Source organism: Juglans microcarpa x Juglans regia, chromosome 5S (genome assembly GCF_004785595.1).
Source record: "Juglans microcarpa x Juglans regia isolate MS1-56 chromosome 5S, Jm3101_v1.0, whole genome shotgun sequence".
NCBI lineage: Eukaryota > Viridiplantae > Streptophyta > Magnoliopsida > Fagales > Juglandaceae > Juglans > Juglans microcarpa x Juglans regia.
Genome location: NC_054603.1, coordinates 1,838,585 through 1,861,357, shown reverse-complemented (window position 1 = coordinate 1,861,357; position 22,773 = coordinate 1,838,585). Strand labels below are relative to the sequence as shown.

The 22,773-nt window shown below is 37.0% G+C and overlaps 1 protein-coding gene and 1 long non-coding RNA gene across 2 annotated transcripts; one reads left to right on the top strand and one right to left on the bottom strand.

The window, feature by feature from the left end:
- Window positions 1-886: 886 nt before the first annotated feature.
- LOC121267782 lies at window positions 887-8,373 on the bottom strand. Its single transcript, XR_005941077.1, has 3 exons — window positions 8,240-8,373; window positions 1,235-1,239; window positions 887-897 (listed from the first exon to the last, which is right to left on the bottom strand). It is a non-coding gene; the product is annotated as an uncharacterized LOC121267782 (long non-coding RNA).
- On the top strand, window positions 1,601-22,248 carry LOC121267778 (ubiquitin C-terminal hydrolase 12). Its single transcript, XM_041171838.1, has 32 exons — window positions 1,601-1,776; window positions 2,028-2,091; window positions 2,310-2,460; window positions 2,561-2,718; window positions 3,397-3,662; window positions 3,758-3,976; window positions 4,053-4,161; window positions 4,256-4,371; window positions 5,323-5,421; window positions 5,767-5,876; window positions 11,774-11,848; window positions 12,106-12,184; window positions 12,491-12,637; window positions 12,735-12,815; window positions 12,942-13,061; window positions 14,028-14,150; window positions 15,020-15,097; window positions 15,264-15,352; window positions 15,441-15,549; window positions 15,669-15,737; window positions 15,812-15,922; window positions 18,808-18,863; window positions 18,955-19,132; window positions 19,228-19,329; window positions 19,437-19,508; window positions 19,703-19,768; window positions 19,983-20,048; window positions 20,774-20,860; window positions 20,992-21,108; window positions 21,255-21,329; window positions 21,464-21,550; window positions 21,795-22,248. The coding sequence occupies exons 1-32, from the start codon at window positions 1,747-1,749 to the stop codon at window positions 21,834-21,836; spliced, it is 3,351 nt and encodes a 1,116-aa protein (XP_041027772.1). The 5' UTR covers window positions 1,601-1,746; the 3' UTR covers window positions 21,837-22,248.
- Window positions 22,249-22,773: the final 525 nt, after the last annotated feature.

Genomic DNA, 22,773 nt, shown 5'->3' with positions numbered 1-22,773 from the left:
GGAGGTACATGGAATATCGGTTTCCCTATACTTGGGTGTTTCCTCTACACCAACTCTTCTGCTCGTAGCAGAGCTTGTAGTCATGAGATGAGTCAAATAACCAGCATTCTGCAAAAAAAAAAAAAAAAAAAAATCTATGACATTCATATTAAAAAAAAAAACCAATTTTTTTTAAAAAAAATTACAAAAACAAAGTTGCATCACCACTTGAATGTTGCTTGGATATTGGTAGCTATCTGGATATGGCAACAAAGCATGTGACCCCGCATGAATTGGTCTATAGTAACCGTGCATTGCGAAGTTTGGACAAGTTGATGGTATGTCCGTATCCCATCTTCTCATTTTTCAATAATTAAAAGATAACTAAGGAAGGAAACAAATAGTCACTTACCATGAAAAAAATGATAAAGCAAAAATATAAAATAAGAACAATTTCTGGACATAAACGATAAAGCCAAAAAAAAAAAAAAAAAACCAGAGATATCACATATGCTGGACACAATTTCTAATCTAGATGTATAGAACTAAATTAGGTTAGTTTAAAAGATCACTCCAATCTCCCATATCCAGATCACTCCAAACTCCCACAATTTAAAACAAGAACATTCCATGATTCCAGATACACAACATCTTTCCAAAATCTCAAACCAGAAACAACACGGCAACCAAAAATATGAACAACTATAAACTCCTCGAGAAAAAAATCAAGAAAACAATATGCTGTTTGGAATCATATCAATGCTCTATGAACAACAATCAGGCAACCACAATAGCACAAGCTTGTACGTGCTTGCCTTCACAAATAAAAGTGATTGTGAAGGCAACAATTAGGCAACCAAACAAAAAATGCATAAATTTACAACTCTAAAGTTTGTTTGCAACAACAGAATCCAAACTCTATAAGGGTTTCACCACGGGGAGGCTACCACTGAAGGACTTGTATTGGAGTTACAAAGGGTACAAATCACATTAAGTGACTTTTCTATAAAACAAAACTGAGGTAAACCTCAACTTCTTAAGTTTACTATCAGGAATATTACTTCAAGAAAATACATTACACTTCAAGTTCTTAACTTTACTATCATGAATATTAGATTAGATTATACATTACCCTTTGCATAAAACAGAAGCAAATAGAAGCAAAACCTTAATAAAACAGAGGCATAAACCCGTTTTCATACCCACGACGGCAAACGGTACCCCACGGCGTGAACCTGTAGCACTATTAGATGACACTCTCTAACACATAAATCTAATCTATCTGTGTAGATGAGGGTTCGGTTCGACGGCACAGCGTTCGCATAGTGATGATGTTTATTCTAGGATGCATTTGACGCGACGATGGACGACGGCGATTTCACTTTCGTTGTGATTGATTTGACGGTGATTTCAACACCACGATGCGGTTGGTTCGACGGCACGCGTGGATGCAAAAATGTTATTGGCAGATGGAATACGATTTTGGCACAGGAGAGGATTTTGATTCGTCTAAAATCGAGTTTTGCTTTTTTTATTTTTTTTTAAATAATATCGGCAGCCGATTCCGCGAACGGTACGCCCCGGCATGTATCTGTAGCACTATTGTGTACGAAAACCCTCAAATACCCCTCTCGAGGCAAAAAAACCGACTCTTTGCTCTCAGCCACTTCTCTCCGTACTCTGCCTCGGTGCCCACTCCTGCTTGGCGCACTCTTTCTCTCTGGTTCTCAGATTCGCCGATCGGACGGGTCGTCCCTCTCACTACCAATGACCATGATGACTCCTCCGGCGTTAGATGTATGCACCAACTCTCGCTCCATTTATATACAAATAGGCACACACGCGCATGCGCATCTATCGTGGTGTTTTGTTGTCACTCTTTTAAGCGAAGTTGATACCCTAGGGTTTAGGTATTTGTTGAGATGCTTCGGAAAGCTCAAATTTCGGAAATTCACTGTGTTAAAGTTTAGTTCCTAGGGTTTTGATTCAGCCCGGTAGGGTTAGGTCGCACTTGATCAGAGCTCTGATTTGCGTACTTTTGTTTTCAGCAAGAGGAGGAGGAGATGCTGGTGCCGCATTCGGATTTAGTCGAGGGTCCTCAGCCTATGGAAGGTTTGTCTTTCACATTCATTACGATTCATAACCCAAATTTCATGCTTTTTATTTTATAATCCGGAGGCTTTTGATCCGAGTAATCTATACGGAATCATTAGTTTTCCCTATATGAGTTTCGTTGGTACAGTGTGGTAGTGTTTGTAACTTGATCGGTTAGCATGCTAGGGTTTTATCTTTCTATTTTTGGCCTTGAAGTTTTTTATTTGTGGATTTAGTCGTGGCGCAAGTGGAGCCTGCAAGTACGGTGGAGAATCAGCCAGTGGAGGACCCGCCATCCATGAAGTTCACGTGGACAATTGAGAATTTTACTAGGTTGAATACCAAGAAGCACTACTCGGATGTTTTTGTCGTTGGCAGTTATAAATGGTATTTGAATGTTTCCCTCTAGTCTTATCTATACGTTTGCAACATGCTTTAATGTATGTGTTGTGATTGGTGTTGGACCTGCCTTGGTTGGTTTGATCAGGAGGGTACTTATCTTTCCAAAAGGGAACAATGTGGACCACTTGTCAATGTATTTAGATGTCGCGGATTCTGCTGCATTGCCATACGGCTGGAGTAGATACGCTCAATTCAGTTTGGCTGTGGTTAATCAGGCTCACAGCAAGTACTCAATAAGAAAGGGTATATCTTCACCGTTCTTTTTGTCCTGTAGTCACTTCCGTGTTTGTTGTTTTTTTTATCTAAGGAAGTTCTTATTTTTCTTCCCGATGGAACAAATAGTTCTTCCATTATCTTGTGGATGCTTTTGCAGTGATTCGTTTTCGTACTGTATGTTAAATAATTGTAATGTTAATGGTTGAAATCAATGCACATGCTGTAATATTAAAAAATTCATGGTATTTGATATGAATATTTCCTGCCATTTATTACTTATAAAAAAAAAAAATTCCTGCCATTTATTATTGGAACTTAAATAATTAAATGAATTACACTTCTTTCAACTTAAGCTTTTAGAGTAACTTGTGAAAATATTAATTGGTCATTAAATATAACCATATTGGGTTCAAACCTCACAAATTATCTAATAATGCAGAAACAGCAACATACATCAATGTTAAGAGTCTATAAAATGAGCAGCAATATACCTGTGCTCAATTGGTTGGCCTGTGCTATAGGAACCATGCATGTTAGTGAGTGTGGGAAAAGTATCACATGTTAATAATAATTTGATCTTTTGCTTGTACAATTTTTATTAGTCAAATTAATGTTGGCATCAAACAATTTGGGTTGGATTGGGGCAGAATTACACTCCATTTTTTTGGCATGTAAGTTTAAACCTGTGATGCTTGGTTTTTGCAGACACCCAACACCAGTTCACTGCAAGAGAGAGCGACTGGGGTTTTACATCATTCATGCCTCTCAGTGATCTTTATGACCCAACTAGAGGTTACCTTGTCAATGATACATGTGTTGTGGAAGCTGAGGTTGCAGTCCGTAAGGTGCTGGATTACTGGTCATATGACTCAAAGAAGGAGACTGGTTATGTTGGACTTAAGAACCAAGGAGCAACATGTTACATGAACTCTCTGCTACAGACTCTCTACCATATTCCTTACTTTAGAAAGGTCAGAGTGTGTTCCATGTTTCCCTGAAGTCACCATAGTTTTTATTGATGATTTTATATAGATGGAACAACATTTTTGTGGTATGTTGACACCAGGCTGTGTACCATATGCCAACTACTGAAAATGACATGCCTTCAGGAAGCATTCCTTTGGCATTACAGAGTCTATTCTACAAGCTTCAATATAATGACAGCAGTGTGGCAACTAAAGAATTGACCAAGTCTTTCGGATGGGATACGTATGATTCCTTCATGCAACATGATGTGCAAGAACTCAATAGAGTTTTGTGTGAAAAGCTTGAAGATAAAATGAAGGTATAGGAGGTTTAACAAATTTGGCCTGGAGGATGTATGTTTGTTTCGTGGTTCTAATCTTGTCCTCTTGATCCAGGGCACTGTTGTGGAGGGGACAATACAACAGTTATTTGAAGGGCACCACATGAATTACATTGAATGCATCAACGTGGACTACAAATCTACAAGAAAGGAATCATTTTATGGTATTTACTCTTGCTGCAAATTTGAGTTTTGTGGTGTTTGAAAAATCATTATCATCACAATGCTTGATTTCAAAATATGTTTTTTACTTGGCAGACCTCCAGCTTGATGTCAAAGGCTGTCGCGACGTTTATGCTTCTTTTGACAAGTATGTGGAAGTTGAACGTCTTGAGGGTGATAACAAATACCATGCTGAAGAACATGGTTTGCAGGTTAGTTACTGTGTGTTATTTCATGGGAACCAGACATAAAATCTGTGTAACTCCAACCTAAATTGTTTGAGATGACCCGTATTCTTGATTTTATGAAGAAAATCTAGAAGCTCTTTTAGGTGGATTGTAATAGGCCAGCAAACTCATTCATTTTTTATGGCACTTTGAAGGAAAACAACCAAACTTGGTTAAAGTGGTTGATTGGAAAGGTTTAACTATTGAAGGAGGGCCTACCTTTTGTTTGTCGATCTAAATCAATCATTTTTGGATTTTTTTTGTTAAGGCAATTTATTAAAATGCAGAGGGCCGTAGCCTAAGTACACAAAGAATAAACCCGAAAAGCCCCCGACTAGTGGTAAGAAGGAGAACAAAGAGACATGAATTCTAGTTAATAAAGATTCAGCCAGGTGTATAGGGTGTTGTAGTTTTAGCACTGTCCTCTCTCAATCTTCAAAGTTCTGAGTGCCATGTTCCCTCCATATACACCACATCAAGCGCACAGAAATCACTTGCCAAACTTTTTACCTCATACATGTTGATATGCACGAAATATTCCCTCTCGTTTTGGCAAAATGCTTTGTATTGTGTGCTTAGGCTGTGTCCACCAGGGCTGATGCTCTTTTTCTTTCACAAGAAATGTATCAATTTTTTTTTCTCTGAATTGTACAAGTTGTTGAGAGAATATTCTCAGCATCTTGGTGAAAGGCATGATAAATTTCTATAAGAGGAATATAGAAGTAGGTATTTTGTGGGTTTAATGAAGCATTTGAAGTATAGATATGTTGTGAATATGTTTTTTTATACCTTCTCATTAATTGCGGTGCTTAGTCTGTCTCTCTTGTAGAATTGCTGCTCAAGCCATTGTTGTGGATAGATTTTCTTTTTTCATGTTAAGTAGTGACGCTTTTGAATATTGTTTTCAACTCCTACACTGATTGATGCTTATCTCAGGATGCTAAGAAGGGTGTCTTGTTTATTGACTTTCCCCCAGTTCTTCAACTTCAGCTTAAGCGGTTTGAATATGATTTCATGAGGGACACTATGGTAAAGGTCAGTTTTTGAAACTGCTTTTATTTATCTTTGTGGTTTGTGCTTGCACTACTGTCCATCTCCTGTATTGTAGTTATCAACTCTGTACACTATAAATGTTTTAGGCAGACTGCATTGAAATACATCACTTACTATAATTTTTTTTTAGTAAAAAATCAGCTACATTGTGTTTTCTTTACCTTATGGTTGGAAACTTGTTTGTGTATATTGGTACGTCTTCAAATTATTAAATTATCACTCTTTCATGAAAAGCAATTTTTTTTGCTGGTCAATGTTTCCACTTTATTGATACTTATCAAAAACAAAAAATATTTCCACTTTATTGATAGTATGTTGGTTTTGCAGATAAATGATCGCTATGAATTTCCTCTTCAACTTGATCTTGATAGGGAGAATGGAAAATATCTATCACCTGAAGCAGATAAGAGTGCTCGCAACCTTTACACACTTCATAGGTTCTAGTGATTTCTCACTTTTGGTTGACATATATGTTGTTTTCTAGAAGCTTGTGATATATTTAAATGACTTCTATGAGCATCTTGCTTGATCATAAAGATGGTATTTAATCTGATGTGTTGCGATAGGTCTTCTTGCCTGCCTGCTTCAAAGTGGTCGGGCTGATTTTCTTTGTTTAACAGCCTTCCACACATATGTTGCCACCTCAGAAATTACACCAAATTTACAATACACATTCACATGGGAAACAAAAGGAGATATGCCAATCCTCTGTGATTTCGGTTTCTTAGCAACGCCGCACGAGAGAAATCAAGAGTTTCACCGCCACCAGTCCGACGCCAATGATTTTGGGCGTGAAAAAGGAAAGAAAAAAAACCACCACCCCAAATACAAAACTCCAATGCAAATTTCTGTGTTCCTCCAGTTTCTCAGCAACCAAACATAATGATTATATCCAAACACCAAATAAAATACATATATTGCGGGAAAATCAAAGTCACAAAAACTGGACCAAAAACCCTAATTTAAACTTTTTTTCCTTAATATTTTCATAAACATCAATTAGAGACAAAAGGAAAAACGTAAAATAAAATGCAATAAGATCAATTCCGGAATGGACATAAGAAGGAATATACAGCAGAGAGATTTTCACATACTTGTCGGAAACTAAAAATAAAAAATAAAAAATGTTCTCTAATCAAGAACTTTCTGGATTCCTTGAAATCTGAAAGCTGAAGGAGTTGATTGGAAATAAATATTGGGAGCGAGGAAAAAGAAAGAGGGTTTCTCGCAGTTGGGTGTCGTGAGTCCGAGGAGCAGTACCGAGAGTCCAAGCTCTCCGAAAGATCCCGCCCAGGAGGGCTGCCAAGGTGATCTTCTCATCTTGGTCATCCGTTGTCATGTGTTCTTGATTGAACCGGGAGAGATACGACTTAAGGCTCTCTCCGTCCCGTTGCTTAACTGTGAGGAGGTAAGCAGCTGGGCGCCTTCTCTTTCGGATCGCCATGAACTGCGTCATGAAGAGGTGAGCCAACTCATTGAAGCTATCTGCTGTCCTAGGTGACAGAGATCCGAACTAGGCCCGGGCGGGTCCTTTCAATGTCAAAGGAAAGGCCCGACAGGCGATTTCACTTGAGAAGCCGTGCAAGGTCATGTGGGCCTTGAACGTCTCTAGGTGTTCCAATGGATCTTCGGTCGTGCCATGGTAGCCAAGCTCACACCACCTGCAACTAAGGTATCGTTTGGATTCAGAGATGAGTTGAGATGGTTTGTGAATAGTAGATAAAATGAGTTGAGAATATTATTTTTTAATATTATTATTGTTTTAGGATTTGAAAAAGTTGAATTGTTTATTATATTTTGTGTGAGAATTTGGAAAAGTTGTAATGATGAAGATGAAATGAGTTGAGGTGGTTTGTGAATTCAAACAAGGCCTAAGAGGAAGAAGGGGGCTGCGGTGACTTTCATGGTCACTCCGATGCCAAAGTCAGTGAAGAATCCTCGTCTAATGAGAAAAGTTTAGAGAACTAATGAAAATGATAAAAGGGTTCAGAGAGCCTTCCCGTGGGAGGGATCGGGACTCGGTAACCTACCGAGCCCTGCCATAAGGTTCAAGATGGACTACCGTTGATGTACTCAGGCAACTGGGCGTGTTCGATCGTGGGTACAACAGGCCCGAGACACGCCACCTTCAATGTGTGTTAGGGAACCCAGTACTCAACGATGTGCAACCAGAGGTGCCATAGGACAGCACGACCACGACTTGACATCCTGCCACATCAGAATGGTGGCAGTATGTCTGACCCAAGCACAACCTGACACACCACGATCTCCTTCGGCAGTTCAGGCTGCGACACGCTGACACGGCAGGGAGTGGTAGCAGACCTGAGGAGAAGCGCCACAAGCTCCAAGATCGCGTTTCTAAACTCCTCGACGAGGCCCCGTTTCAAGATGCCGCAGACGAGGGCTGGGTGAGGGGCTCCAGATCTATGCGTTCGCCTTCATCTACGAGGGGCTGGGATGGGCTGCGAGGGGCTGAGATGGGCTGCATGTGTGAGAGGGGGAGCGAGGGGGAATGAAGGCGAAGTTGAGATATGAGTGTGAGAGTGGTTTCCTGGGGTGCGGTCACATTGTAGCTCAAATGGAAAGCCTACGTGGCACTAATCTATTGGAGGCTATTTTTTGGTGGAGGACGGTCGGACTGGTTATAAGATTTTCTCTTCTTTATATTCTTTAGCCTTGCATGTCTATATCATCAATGAGATGCATGAATTTTGCTAGAGGCAATTTTGTTGCATTACATGAACCATTTCACCAAGCATTGTTCATACTGTACTGTGCCATACTGTTCATTTAAATTAACTAAGTTTTAATCCCATCCAATTTGGGGCCCGTTTTATTGCTCGTCATCAACCTATCGGGATTTGCTACAGTATTATTTTTTGTTAATCCTATCTAGAATCACATAATCTCTATCATCTTCCTTTGTTTTGTGAACCCTTTGTTTTGTTAATCCTATCGAGATTTGCTACAGAAACTTGAGTTTTGTGAGCCCTTTCAACTTCTAACATTTCCCTTACCTCCAATATATTCTCCAAACCTTTAAGTTCCTCCAAGAGTGTCTTCTTCTAGCTTTCCACATTACCAAACTCCTATTCATTCTAGCTCTTTAGATCTTTTTTCAATGCCTTCAATTTACATGCCAGAATGTAACTTGGGGTTCCATGGAAATGATAGGAAGTTTACCATTGTTGAATGCAGTCAATAAAGCCCTCAGATTTCAGCCACATGTTCTTGAATTTGAGTTACCTTGGACCTCCATGTATTCCGCCACAGTCAAGAAGGATGGGAAAGTGGTCTGAACATAGTCAGGGAAATTGGAAATTGGTGCCTATTTGCATCTTGTGGTGCTTATGGAAGGAGCGTAATGATCGGACGTTTGAAGATAAAGAACGCTCTATAGAGGAACTTAGATCACTTTTTGTTAGAACTTTATTTTTAATGGCATGGGCATTCATGATTTTCTTCTTTCTTTTTCTTCTTCCTAGATAGGCGTTAACTTGTGTATACCCTCTTGTGTACTTGGGCTAGGCTTTTTGTTATTAATACAATCGTTTACTTATAAAATTAAAAAAAAAAAAAACATAGTTAGGGAAGACGCTTTTGGATGAGTTTTGGAAAATGGGTTTCCCAATCCGAAGAGACCAAGAATCTATCAATTCTCGACCAAGAAGGAAATTCACGGTTGCTAAACCAAGTGAAGGAACCACTTGCAAGAGGGATATCTAATAGATCTTGGTAAAGAAAAGTCTACCATTGCTGAGTTGTAGTTGGAACCATTCGATCTTTCACTTGGGAACCGAGTGACATTAAAATCTCCTCCAATGCACCAAGGCATATCCCAAATGCTATGTAGCCCTACCAACTCATCCCATAAGAAACTTAATCCGTGCACTGAGGGCTCTCCTTCTATGCTTTGAGGTCATTTCTAGATTGAAGGTGAACTTGGGCAAATCAGATTTAATTCTAGTGGGGCAAGTGCAAAATGTAGATGGTATGGCTTCTATCTTGGGATGTAAGATATCTCGTTTACCAATGAAATATATTGGCCTTCCGTTGGGTGCTCACTACAAATCGTTATCCATTTGGAATGATGTCCTAGAAAAGATGGAGCGAAAACTCGCTTGTTGGAAGCGGATGTACTTATCCAAAGGTGGCATTAGGTGCTCACTACAAATCGTTATCCATTTGGAATGATGTCCTAGAAAAGATGGAGCGAAAACTTGCTAGTTGGAAGCAGATGTACTTATCCAAAGGTGGCGAAGTCACTCATTGAAAGTACCCTATCCAACCTACCGACTTATTTCTTGTTTATTTCCGCTTCTATCACAGGTAGCTTACCGCATGGAGAAACTACAATGGGATTTCCTATGGGGAGGGATGAATGATGGGTTCAAATTTCATTTGGTAAAAAGGGCCACCGTTTGTTCCCCAACTTATCAAGGAGGCGTGGGTATCTGAAATTTGCAGCTTTTTAACAAGGTGTTGTTGGGTAAATGACTATGACGATATTCCTTAGAACATCGAGCCTTGTGGAGATCAATTTTAGACTAAGTATGGTAGAGCATGGGGAGTTGGTGCTCAAATGAGGTGAATGGATCCTATGGGGTGGGGCTCTAGTTTTACCCATTTTGAGGCAGGTGAAGGGTCCCGTATCAAATTCTGGCATGACAGATGGTGTGGTGATAGGACACTCAAGGAAGCCTATCCAGACTTCTTTGGTATAGCAAGCATGAAAGAAGCCTCGATCACGGACCTCCTTCACTATTCTAATGGCACCCCCCAGTAGAGTGTCACATTCCTTAGAGCTGTCCATGATTGGGAAGTTGATGCAATCTTTGAATTCTTTACACGAGTCTATTCAGTCCCTATGTGGGGGTTGGGGGTTGGGGTGAAGACAAACTTTTTTGGCGCCCCTCGGCGAAAGGGAAGTTCACAGTATGCTCCTTCTATCAATCCATCTCTAAGCGTAATGCAAATCCATTTCCGTAAAAGAGCATTTGGAAGACAAAGGCCCCCTTAAATACATCATTTTTTGTATGGACAACTTCTTTGAGGAGGATCCTAACTATTGACAACATAAGAAAACGCCGTAGTATAGTACTGGATTGGTGTTGTATGTGTAAAAAGAGTGAAGAATCCGTCGATCATCTACTAATGCATTGTGAAATTGCCACGACTTTGTGGAATGACTATTTTACTAGGGTGGGTGTAGCTTGGGTGATGCCAAGAAGGGTGGTCGACCTCTTAGCTTCATGGAGAGGTCTTCAAGGCACTTCTCAAATTGCTGCAATTTGGAAGATGGTTCCGATATGTCTATGGTGGTGTCTTTGGAGGGAGAGGAACGAGCGAAACTTTGAAGATTGTGAGCGATCATTGGACGAACTTAGAACTTTCTTTTTTAACACCTTGTTCTAATGGTCGATTGTAATTGATTTTAATGGCATGACCATTCATGATTTTCTTGTATCACTATAACATCACTCCTAGGCGTTGCTCTTGTATATGACTCGTGTACTTGGGCTTTGCCTATTTTATGATCAATAAAATTTTATTTACTGATAAAAAAAAAAAATCTTTGTTTTTAAATTATTAAATAAGTCAATTTGATTAAAGAGCGCTTAGAGGTGCAATTCTGGTATGCAAGGATTATACATGAGAGCCTCCACAATTAAGGAGAGAAGAACAAAAATTCATAATATCTGCAAAAGAGGAAAACCAAGTATTGTTGGGGGCGGTTGTTCTGTCCTAGAGAGATTTAAGCAAGTATTAGGCATCACTTCTCTTTTCGCTCCATCAACTTGGATTACATCTCTTTTTTTCACTGGTGGCTACCCTGCTATACCATACTGTCAGAAGACATTTTATTATCTTGCAAGGTTTTGGACCTCCTTTTGATTGAAAGTAATTAAGGAAGTGCCCTTTTAATGGTCTTTAACAAGCTGGATTGCATAATGTGAGATGAGCTTTCCTTCTGCCTTGAATCTTGAAATTGTATTTGAATTTATAATTTTTTGTAAGTATTTTAATGTTACCAATACAATGTCTTCTCCCTTTCTAATTAGGTGTCTCTTGTTTACATTTTATGTGCATAGACTATGCCTTTTGCATTCTTCAATGAAATTTTCAATTACTTGTAAAGAAAAAACAATTTGGATACCCCTATCCAACCAGTTAAAAGTTGTTAAAACATGCTTTGAGTGTCAATCATTGATGTTTATTTCCCATCCTTCATTATTAGATTAGATTCTATGGATTTACTTTTGGTGCTGACTGGTGATACTACTGTACTCTTTTCAGATTTGCATGCATCACATGCTCAATTTTTCTCTTGCAGTGTCTTGGTCCATAGTGGCGGGGTGCATGGTGGGCACTACTATGCTTTTATCAGGCCAACCCTCTCAGATCAGTGGTATGTTTACTTTATGGAATCTCCTTCTGTGTTTTGCAGTTCTAATAGAATGGATAACCGTTCATGCTTATGTATTCAAGACTTTTCTGATTTTCAACCTATCGAGAAAAAGGCATTCCAGAATTTTCCAATTTCAGTTTTTTGCATAAAACTGCACAGAAAGTTCTAGTGCGCATTTATTTTTATTTTTTTTGGTTTGTGATTTACATGTATGCTAAGAATTTTTAAATTTTGCTGACCAATCTTTGTTGTTTTAGGTTCAAATTTGATGATGAGCGGGTTACCAAAGAAGATGTAAAGAGGGCATTAGAAGAGCAGTATGGTGGTGAGGAAGAGGTACTCTAAAAGGGAACCACTAAGGCCTCATTTGGTTACACAAGCCATCTCATCTCATCTCATCTAATTATTACAACTTTCCCAAACTTACACACAAAATTCAATAAACAATTCAACTTTTTCAAATCTCAAAACAAAAATAATATTACAAAAATAATATTTTAACAATATTTTATTCAATTTTTATCTCATCTATCTATGTAACCAAATGAGGCCTAAATGCTCCCCCCCTCTCTCTCTCCCCTATTCTTTTCATAATTCTTATCTTGATTGTGAACTGATGTTTCCTTCATCTGTGTAAAACAGTTGCCACCAGCCAATCCTGGCTTCAATAACACTCCTTTTAAATTCACAAAATACTCAAACGCTTACATGCTTGTGTATATACGTGAAAGTGACAAGGAGAAAATAATCTGTAATGTTGATGAGAAGGATATAGCCGAACACCTGAGGGTAAATGCTTGGTTTTACTTGTAGATGATCTAAATTGTAATATCTTTCAAGTGTAGGCATGTGTGGATTTAGACTGACTTAACACTGCTCATTCCAGATAAGATTGAAGAAAGAACAAGAAGAGAAGGAGGACAAGAGAAGATATAAAGCACAAGCCCACTTGTATACTATTATAAAGGTTATGGTTCTTACCCGTATCTCCTCATTTTCATGTTTAACTGTTTAGAAATGACTAGCATAGGTGTTTCCTCTATGGAACTCTTGATTGATGGAACTGATTGATGGAATTGATTGATGGATCTAGGTTGCACGAGATGAAGACCTTGCAGAACAGATTGGAAAGGATATATATTTTGACCTCGTGGATCATGACAAAGTTCATAGTTTTCGTATTCAGAAACAGACATCCTTTAGTCTTTTCAAGGTATTTTTGATGTTTTGAATCGTATTTGAAGAAGGATTGATCTATATTCTTCTTGAAAATTGTGCTGTTGATCTTTTAGCAAGTTCTGTGCATTATTTTTGTTCTTAGTACTTTTTTGGTCCCAAATTATGTGTCTTAGTTTGGTACACATTAACAAAAAAATGTTATCCATCTGGATTGCCCTCCACATACATATTAGAAGTCATCTTTTTTATGTTTATTTTTTAAATGCAAGGTAGGTTAGGAAAATGAAATAAAATAAGTGGTTCATCTTTTGGAAAGTGGACACTTGTTCTGGGACGTTTCAAGAAGAAAAGCAAGATATTTGGTTAAAAATATTATATTGGCTATTATGAATTTATCCAAAATAATGTTATTTTTACTTATAAAAAAAAAATATCCAAAATACAAATTTACAAAATATGAAATATTTCATGATTTGCTTGTTTCCTTGTCTCCTTCTAGATAGATGTCTCTCTTATGTACATCCTGTGTACTTGGGTTGTGCCTCTAGCACTTTTGAGGAAAATGATTTACACAACATTTTTCACAACACTTTACACAACTATGTTTTAAATGAGGTGTATTTTTGTAAAACATCTTGTAAAAGTAATATCATTTTACAAAAATACCCTCATTTTATAACATTGCTGTGCAATGTGTTGTGTGTGTATCATTACTCTTTGAATAAATATTTCTTACTTATTATTTTATTCATTCTACTTATAAAAAAAAAAAATCGTACTTATTAAAGAGAGATCTTCGCAGTGTTGGTTGTGGAAGTAGCTTTTGTTCTTCTGATGCATCATTGATTTCGGAGATGTTTGAGCTACTTGTTAATTTTGACTATTTTCTTTCTGTAAGTGATGGGGAATCAGAAATTTAGATTTATTGGATCCTCATATCATTGTTGCATATATGCTGTATTCATTACATTCTCATGTCTTATTCTGAGATGATTTACAGGAGGATGTTGCCAAAGAGTTTGGCATACCAGTGCAATTTCAGCGGTTTTGGATTTGGGCAAAGAGGCAAAACCATACATATCGTCCTAATCGACCATTGAGTCCTCAGGAGGAAGCACAATCTGTAATTACATCTTATGATGATACTCATCAATTAAGTCTTACTTTGGTTTTCATGATATTTTGTCTTTTTATTACAATAATTAGAGCATAGGTATCCAATATGGCTCACCAGTATGATTATCAAATCTTCCTCTCATGAAAGTTGAAAGCGTACGTTTCTAATAGAGAATCATATTGAATATTTGTATATGTTGTCTTTTGCATTTTAGCTTGCTTTTATTTTGATTTTGTTTTATGTTTTTTATGTCTAGAAAAACCAATTCTGCAATTTTGAATGGGTAATTTTATACAAGTACTGTACCAATCAAAATATTGTATTCATGTATTTCCGACTTATTTCGGTTAATGTATTCTAAATATTTTCTTATCAGAAATAAAATTCCAAGTACTTGTAATTCATATGGTATAATTAAATGGTACAGGCACGCATGTAAAATATACTAGCTTTTATGTATGCTTTTTCTTTCTGGTCTTTTTCTTATTTTTTAACTGCTGTTTGTTTTTCCTCCTTTATGGTTTTCTTGTATATTTCCTGTATACTAGGGTTGCAGCCCTCTGTAATGCTCTAATGAGATTATATGGTAAAAAAATCTGGTACTTGATTTTTTCCTGCTTGTTTTCTACTGGATGTTCTACATTTTCTCTGGTATTGATGCAGTGGATGAATTCTGAACTCGAATTTTCTTGGAAATTGGGAATTAATCCAGTTCCTTCATATCTCACTTGACTACTTAGCCCTTGGTATACTTTTAAAGGGTTATGCTGGAATTCTTTAGTCTGTCATATGACATGCTTAATGATAACAACCATTGCTTGGATAAGGAAATTTTTGTATAATGCAGGCTAAAGATAACCATTTTCTGGTTGTAGGTTGGACAGTTGAGGGAGGTATCAAATAAGACACATAATGCAGAACTTAAATTGTTTTTGGAAGTAGAGCTTGGACTGGTAATGCTGTCTTTCTGATACTGCCATTTAACTTTCATTGTTTGTCCAAATTTGTTTGAAAAGCCTTTAAATTTGCACTGCTAGAGTAAATATTGCAAGTAATAGTTGTTCTTATGAAGTAAATCTGTTCCTACACTTTTTACTGATTCAAATACTTTTACTTCAGGATCTGCGTCCTATAACCCCTCCTGACAAAGCTAAAGAAGATATTCTTCTTTTCTTCAAGCTTTATGACCCTGAGAAAGGAGAATTACGGTATTTGATGATCGCTTCCTTGCCATCATCTTTGTTTGAGAGTTTGTTTGTGGTAGTCTTGCTGACATAATTGCTTCCATGTTGCCAGATATGTTGGTAGGCTTTTTGTAAAGAGTTCTGCTAAGCCCATAGAAATACTAGAAAAACTCAACCAAATGGCTGGATTTGCCCCTGATGAGGAGATAGAACTTTACGAGGTTTGTGTCTCAACATATTTGCGTTGTCAGGTTGTTTTGTCCTTATTCTGTGCTATATATTTTGTCACATTGTTCAAAATAAAATTCTTAGTCGATGTATTTTATCTGCTGTGGTTTAGGAAATAAAGTTTGAGCCCTGTGTCATGTGCGAGCACCTTGATAAGAGGACCTCATTTCGATTAAGTCAGGTATATTGCATGCTCAATACACTGTAAAACTGTGTCATGGGTAGTAATTTACGTATATGTTGCTTTGTTTATAGATTGAGGATGGGGACATTATCTGCTTCCAGAAGTATCCTCGACCTGAAAGTGAAGAAGAGTACCGATATCCAGATGTTTCATCGTTTTTGGAATATGTACACAACCGTCAGGTCATTCCGCCAAAAATCTTGAAACTTGATCACCAATATTTATAAATTTTGTTAGCTTTGTTTAGTTTCTAGGATATTGTGATGCAGCTTTGGAAGAAGGGGTCAAGTTGCTTCGGTTTTGGCAACTTAAGATCTTTTCATTTTTGGAGCTTACGTTCAACATCCGAATGAAGAAAGAGTTTTGAAGGTCTTATTACAAATGTCTTAGGGTTTTATGTATATTTGTTATTTTGAGTCATCAGCATAGGAGTTGTGGTTGTTTTTATGGGCAGGGGCAGTACAGGGATTTCTTTAAACCATGCACAGAAATCTTTGTTTTTTTTTTTTTTTTTTAATGCAAACCTAGAGTTTTCTAGGTTTCATGGTAGTCAGTATTTTCTTTGGTCCTAGACCTAGTTGAACAAGTTAGAGTCCGTGGCTATAAATACATTTGTAATCTTCATTTTTTATTAATTGATATTGATTATTTTCTTTATTGAATAGTGTGCCCTTGTGTTCTTCTTCTTCTTTTCTTTCAGTGGCTATAAAGACATTTGTAATCTTCATTTTTGATTAATTGATATTGAATATTTTCTTTATTGACTTCTTCTTCTTTCGGTGGCTATAAATACATTTGTAATCTTCATGTTTGATTAATTGATAGAGTATTTTCTTTATCGAATAGTGTTATTGAGTATTTTCTTTATTGAATGGTGTGCCCTTGTGTTCTTTCTTCTCTCTCTCTCTCTTCTATATTCTCCGGTCTCTATTTTTCAATTGCTATTCACATGCTTTGTTCACAACCCACAGATTCAGGTAACTTTCCTCTCGAGTCATCATTAGCCCATAACATAACCCATTCAAGCCCTATGACTTATCCTGTTAAAATTCTGAAAGTCCACTTATATTCCCTGAGCACTTAACCATTGATCAACCTTTGAAATTGTACCTTAGAAATTCTATGAAACCCTATTTTTGGTGTTGCCAAGACTTAACAAAAAAATCTAAAAACTTTGCATTTTCAACCATAAAAAACAAAACAGTTCCAAACATAAAGCTAAATTTGAAACCTAAACCCTTCCTTCTAGAATTGTAATCAGTAAACTATATCTCAAATCCTAAAGCCCATCGCATAAGCCATTGTAAGCTTTCAAAACTGTTCCATGTCAATTTGGCATAAGAACAAGTGATTTTCTCTTACCCTAATTACGAAATTCTCTATTTTGTCACATCATACTTGGAGATAAAGATAGTTTGATGCATAAAGATATTTAACCCAAATATGATCTCTATAAGATAAGGTGTATCATGGATTGGTGCTTCATTCATCCGTACAACTCCTATGTTATAGGGATGAAATAAACCAAATAACTGAAAAGCAACTAAAGATAGGGTAGTTTATCCCTGTATCCAAACACAGCAAAAAGTACCTAAAAACCTAAACTCGTCAAATTGTAGGAGGCTTAACAAGTTATAGAAATGTATTCCTGGTTGATATGGAGATGAATGAGTCATTTATGTTTCTAAGTTGGATTGCCTATATCTGTTGTATCTGGTTTGTCTTGTCAAAGAAGAAAAATGGTAATATTAAAATACATCTTAAATAATTTATATCATTGGTGTTCTTCTATTTGATAAATTTATATTATTGATATATTTCAAGTTTTTTTTATGAGGATATATATTTTAGGTTTATTGTATTTGAATTCACTAGTAACAATGTAATTACATTATCTATAAGGGGGTGCTTTTTACTTTTGGAAAAATAGGTGCATTTGCTAGTAATAGAAGTCTTTCAACTATCTAGCTGTGAGGTGGAATTTGATGCAGGTGTTTACTGTTGGAGCTCCCTGCCATGATTATCCTTGTTTGAAGTTGACCGATTCATATTAGCCTACGATTGTTTGGATGAACTGAAGTACTTATTAATTTATATGTCCATAATGTTTAAGGATCCTAAGGCTTCCATGGTGTGGAAAATGGGAGAGAAATATGTATACACGCGTAGAGAAATGTCCTTCTAGATGGTAAAAGTTCAAAAGGAAGAAGAGTGGATCCTTCCTAAAGCTATAGTGTCCAGTCATGCAACGATGTTGAAAAGAGATTAACTCATATTATGAGTGTATAGGAGTTATTCAAAGCCATTGGAAGCCTAATAATTTTTTTCATTCCAAATTGTCTCATAATGTAAAATAGGATAGCACATTAAACCTTACAACAGTTTTGATGACCAAACCTACCTTTCCAGAATGCAAGCATACCAAAAAGCATCTTAGTCATCACCCAATGGCTCCCCCAACCCAAAAAAAAAGGCACTAGTGACTAGTAACCTGTCAGTCACTATACAGTGTAAGTAATCTGCATTCTGAACTTTGGTTCATTTGGTTATGCTTAGATCTTAGACCAATTCTATGCTTTGGCTGTTAATTGAAACTAGTTGTGCACCTGTGCAATGCATAGGGAAATTGTTAATTTTTATTTCTTCTTTATAACATGATTGTTGAGTTTTCTAAATGTGAGATTCTTCGATTACTAACTGTAATAGATTTGATATAGGGTTAAAAAGAAGAAAATTTGTATAGAGTTGAAAAGAAGCGATGGAGGAAAAAATACAAAATATTCCAATATTTCGTATGCTCATTTAATGTAACCTTTCTCTTTATTTTAAACTTAAATGACAAAAATTTATGCTCATTTAATGTAAGACGTGATGACATGGTTCAACAGGAGTTTAGCTCCTTTGAAAATTATATATGCTATAGATAATCATTATGGTATTAAAGCATGGTTTTGCTCATATTTAGTTGTGTTATTGTGGTTCTCATTGAATGTTTGGAATATTGACATATTGCGGTCTTTTTGCCAAGACATTAAAATTATCCTCTTTATGATATGCCAATTTATAGGTTGTTCATTTTCGATCTTTGGAGAGACCAAAGGAGGATGACTTTTGTCTAGAGTTGTAAGAATTTCCACATGACGCCACTATTTCACACTGTTGGGGAATTATCATTGGGGTTAATTGTATTCGGTGGTTTCTTTTTATTTTCTAGGTCAAAGGTCCACAGCTATGATGATGTTGTGGAGAGAGTGGCACCGCGAATTGGCTTGGAGGATCCTTCCAAACTTAGACTCACATCGCACAACTGCTATTCTCAGCAGCCAAAGCCCCAACCTATTAAATATCGAGGAGTAGAGCATTTATCAGATATGCTAGTCCATTACAATCAGGTTTGTTTGGCATAGGTTGAGCTCTAGCAATGTTCTCTTAACTCCTACTGAATTATATATTGTGGGTGTAAATTATTCTCGTTTTCTGTTAGCAGACCTCTGATATATTGTACTATGAAGTTTTGGACATCCCTCTGCCAGAATTGCAAGGTCTTAAAAATCTGAAAGTTGCTTTTCATCATGCTACAAAGGATGAAGTGCGTCTGAAAGCTATGACTATCCCTCTCTTCCACCTGCTTTTCTTATTCAGGGATAGTGCTTGTACTTTTCACCCCTCATATAATCTTGTTTATATTGTTTTCAGGTGGTAATTCATAATATCAGATTACCTAAACAGAGCACGGTTGGAGATGTGATTAATGTACTGAAAACAAAGGTATGTTTTTGCCATTCCTATTGAACTCATGCCATGTTTCTTCTTCCACAGGTTACTTAAAAAAAGTGCTTCACAGAAACTATTATCCAACAGTTGTTGAGTTTGACTCTTAAGTTACATATTGCAGCGTGTTTCTTCTTGTGAGTACATCTTTAGTTGCAGTATGATCACTTATCTGTTGTGGCTTGAAACAGGTAGAATTATCTCATCCAAATGCAGAAGTTAGATTACTTGAAGTTTTCTATCACAAGATCTATAAGGTAATGACTATCAATTCATTATTGAAGTTAGATACCGGCTGTCTTATCAGTGATTTTTCTGCAACAAATTTGTGCTAGTGATGATATTTGTTATATTGCACTACCTATAAAAAAATGTATTATATATCTGCGCATTTCTGAAAGGATGCCATTTGCATCAGTGGTATGTTGTACAGTTTTATGTGCGCATCATTCTTCAATCTGCTGCTTGCAGATTTTTCCGCTCCATGAAAAAATCGAGAATATAAATGACCAGTACTGGACATTGCGTGCAGAGGAGGCAAGTCCCTTCTAAGTGTTTCTCTCTACTCATTAATTTAATTCATTTATTTTTGTTTATGGGTTTGTAGCTTCTTTTGTTTTTTTTTTTTTTTTTTTTGATAAGTAAATAAGTAGCTTTATTGAGTAGAATGAAACTGGGCAATGCCCAAGTACACAGAAAGTATACAAAGTGAGACACTTAATTACATTCTAGTGAACTGAAAAGAAGATAGAGACTCATGGACATTCCCACCCTTCAATACAAATAGCTTCTTTTTTCATTACAATTAGCACTTTGTTTTGTTTTTGTTCATACTTTTTTTTTTGTTTGGGGGAGGGGGGGGGGGGGTGGTGTGTGGTGGTTCTCTAGACTGAATAAATCAACTGAAATACAAAGGAGGGGATTGACCTCTAAAAACACGTCAAACATGCTCATGTTGTGTGAGAAAAAGAAATACAATGAAATGGATCCAAGAATTGTCTATGGTGGATTTGACTTGAAACATCTAGATAAAAAGGAAAGAATAGAAGGGGAGGAAAGGAGAAAGCAGGGAAGGGGAGGAGAGGAGGAATTGAAGGATGAACAGTACATGTAAGGGACCTTTCAGAGAGGGAGAAAGGGTGGGGAGGAAGAGAGTCGGGGAAGAAGGAAGCATTTTTTTTAGTGTTTTGGTTAATGCTCTGCATACGTAGTTCCCAGTGTTCTTGAGTTGAAGCTGACCTTGCTTTCTTGTTGAGTCTCAGATCCCTGAAGAGGAGAAAAATCTTGGCTCCCATGATCGTTTGATCCATGTTTATCATTTCACCAAAGAGCCTGCACAAAGCCAAATGGTATTCCAATTTAAATTATTTATTCTCAGGAGCTTTTTTACATTGTTTCAAGCTGTTTGGTTATTGAAGTCATAGATGGGTATTACTTGCATGGAAAAATATCAAGATTATCATTATTGTTCTTTCAACAGCAAGTCCAAAATTTTGGGGAACCCTTTTTCTTGGTAATACATGAAGCAGAGACATTAGCGGAAGTCAAAGTGCGAATCCAAAAGAAGTTGCAGGTTCCAGATGAGGAGTTTCTAAAGGTACCAATTTTAGATTTCTTTGGCGCTTTGCTTGAATGGTATCATTATAACAGCTATTGCTTTATTTCTGTACCATGATTACATATCCAAATGACAATCGATTCTAAGCTGTTAGTATTTTTTTTTTTATCCATTTATTTTTTCAGTGGAAGTTTGCCTTTTTGTCAATGAGTCGTCCAGAGTACCTGCAGGATTCTGACATTGTATCCAGTCGTTTTCAGGTGTGCATATATTTAGTTGTTTAAAGATGGGTTTGAGCACCAGTGCGATTTGTTTTTATTGGTGTTGTTTGGGCTTTGCATCATAATTGAATGTTTTGATTTTGTTACATTAATTTTAACTTTTTTTTCCTCAGAGAAGAGATGTCTATGGAGCGTGGGAGCAGTACCTTGGATTGGAACACTCTGATAATACCCCAAAGAGGGCTTATTCAGTAAATCAGGTAAAGTTCCTCCATACTAAAGTCCTTGTTGCAATACTAGCTGGTTTGTTTATCGGTACCTAGAATGATGCCAGGAACCATTTTAGCAAGACCACTTGTTTAAAAAAAACAAAAACAAAAACAAAAAGAAGCTATTTTAGCAATAACCACTGAAGCGGAAACCCTTGTGCTAATGCCAGATTAGGATTGGGTGTAACCTGGAGATGCCTGTATCTCATCATTAATTTGCCTCAAAATTTTGCAGAACCGTCACACATTTGAGAAGCCAGTTAAAATATACAACTAGGTTAGAGCTGATTATCTTCCACCAGAACATGAGCTGTACGAGCATCCTTCAAAGCCACAATGGCATATGTGGAAATGGAGGGGATGAGAACAATCGTTACAGTTGAAAAATTAGTAGTAAAGCTTCACATTGATTTTACTTCCATGAGGCTTGACTTTTGGTTTGTAGGTTGTAATATTCTTTCTCCAAGTTGGGTGGGGGAAGGTTTGAGGTTTTCCCTTCTGATTTAGCGCAGTTATATTGTTGATGCGCCCTGCTTGTGCTCTGCCCTGTTTCTTTTTCTTACTGAAGTCACTTCCTTTTGAGAGGGTGGCTTTCCATATACAGCTCCAGTGTATTTTAGCAGTACATAAAGAAGATTTTGACGAGATGTATATCAGGTATAGTTAGTTTTGTTTAGCATTCATTATTATTCCTGTGCCTCTCTCCTTTTTTTTTTTTTTTTTTTTTTTTGGGGGAGGTGTGGGGGGTTGGAGAAAACCATTGTCGAGCTGACTGAGGCTGATGCCACCATGAATGCAGTACATGTGAAGGGGACGAGTGACCAGGAGCTAGAAATTGCTATAGTCACGAGAAGTTAATAGATGAAACCTATTATAGATTTCTCCGTCAGTCCGGTTAAAGTAAACCCCCTTCAATATCAGCTAACGTTGAAGGTACATTTACTTTAGTGGTGGTTCTATAGCCTTTCAAGAATTTCTTTTAAGCCTTGAGAAGTTACTCAGAGACTTCACAATGAGGAACCACCTAACGTGGCATAACTTTAAGTGCGTTGGAAAATCTCAATTTAGCAGTATTTGGGATGGGGGAACCAAAATGAGTCCGAAAACAAAAAACTGGATCTCTATCTCTACTACATAAACATGTCTCTGTAGAAAGTTCGGGACCAGGATTGCGTGCCATACCTTCAAGCCAGATAGACCCTATAATTTCAAAC

Bases quoted from the DNA above. Each gene is read 5' to 3' on its own strand.
- LOC121267778 (XM_041171838.1), top strand. From the start codon at position 1,747: ATGACCATGATGACTCCTCCGGCGTTAGAT. The intron at 15,353-15,440 runs GTATTTGATGAT...CCATGTTGCCAG, and splicing joins CCTGAGAAAGGAGAATTACG to ATATGTTGGTAGGCTTTTTG. The intron at 20,049-20,773 runs GCAAGTCCCTTC...GTTGAGTCTCAG, and splicing joins GGACATTGCGTGCAGAGGAG to ATCCCTGAAGAGGAGAAAAA.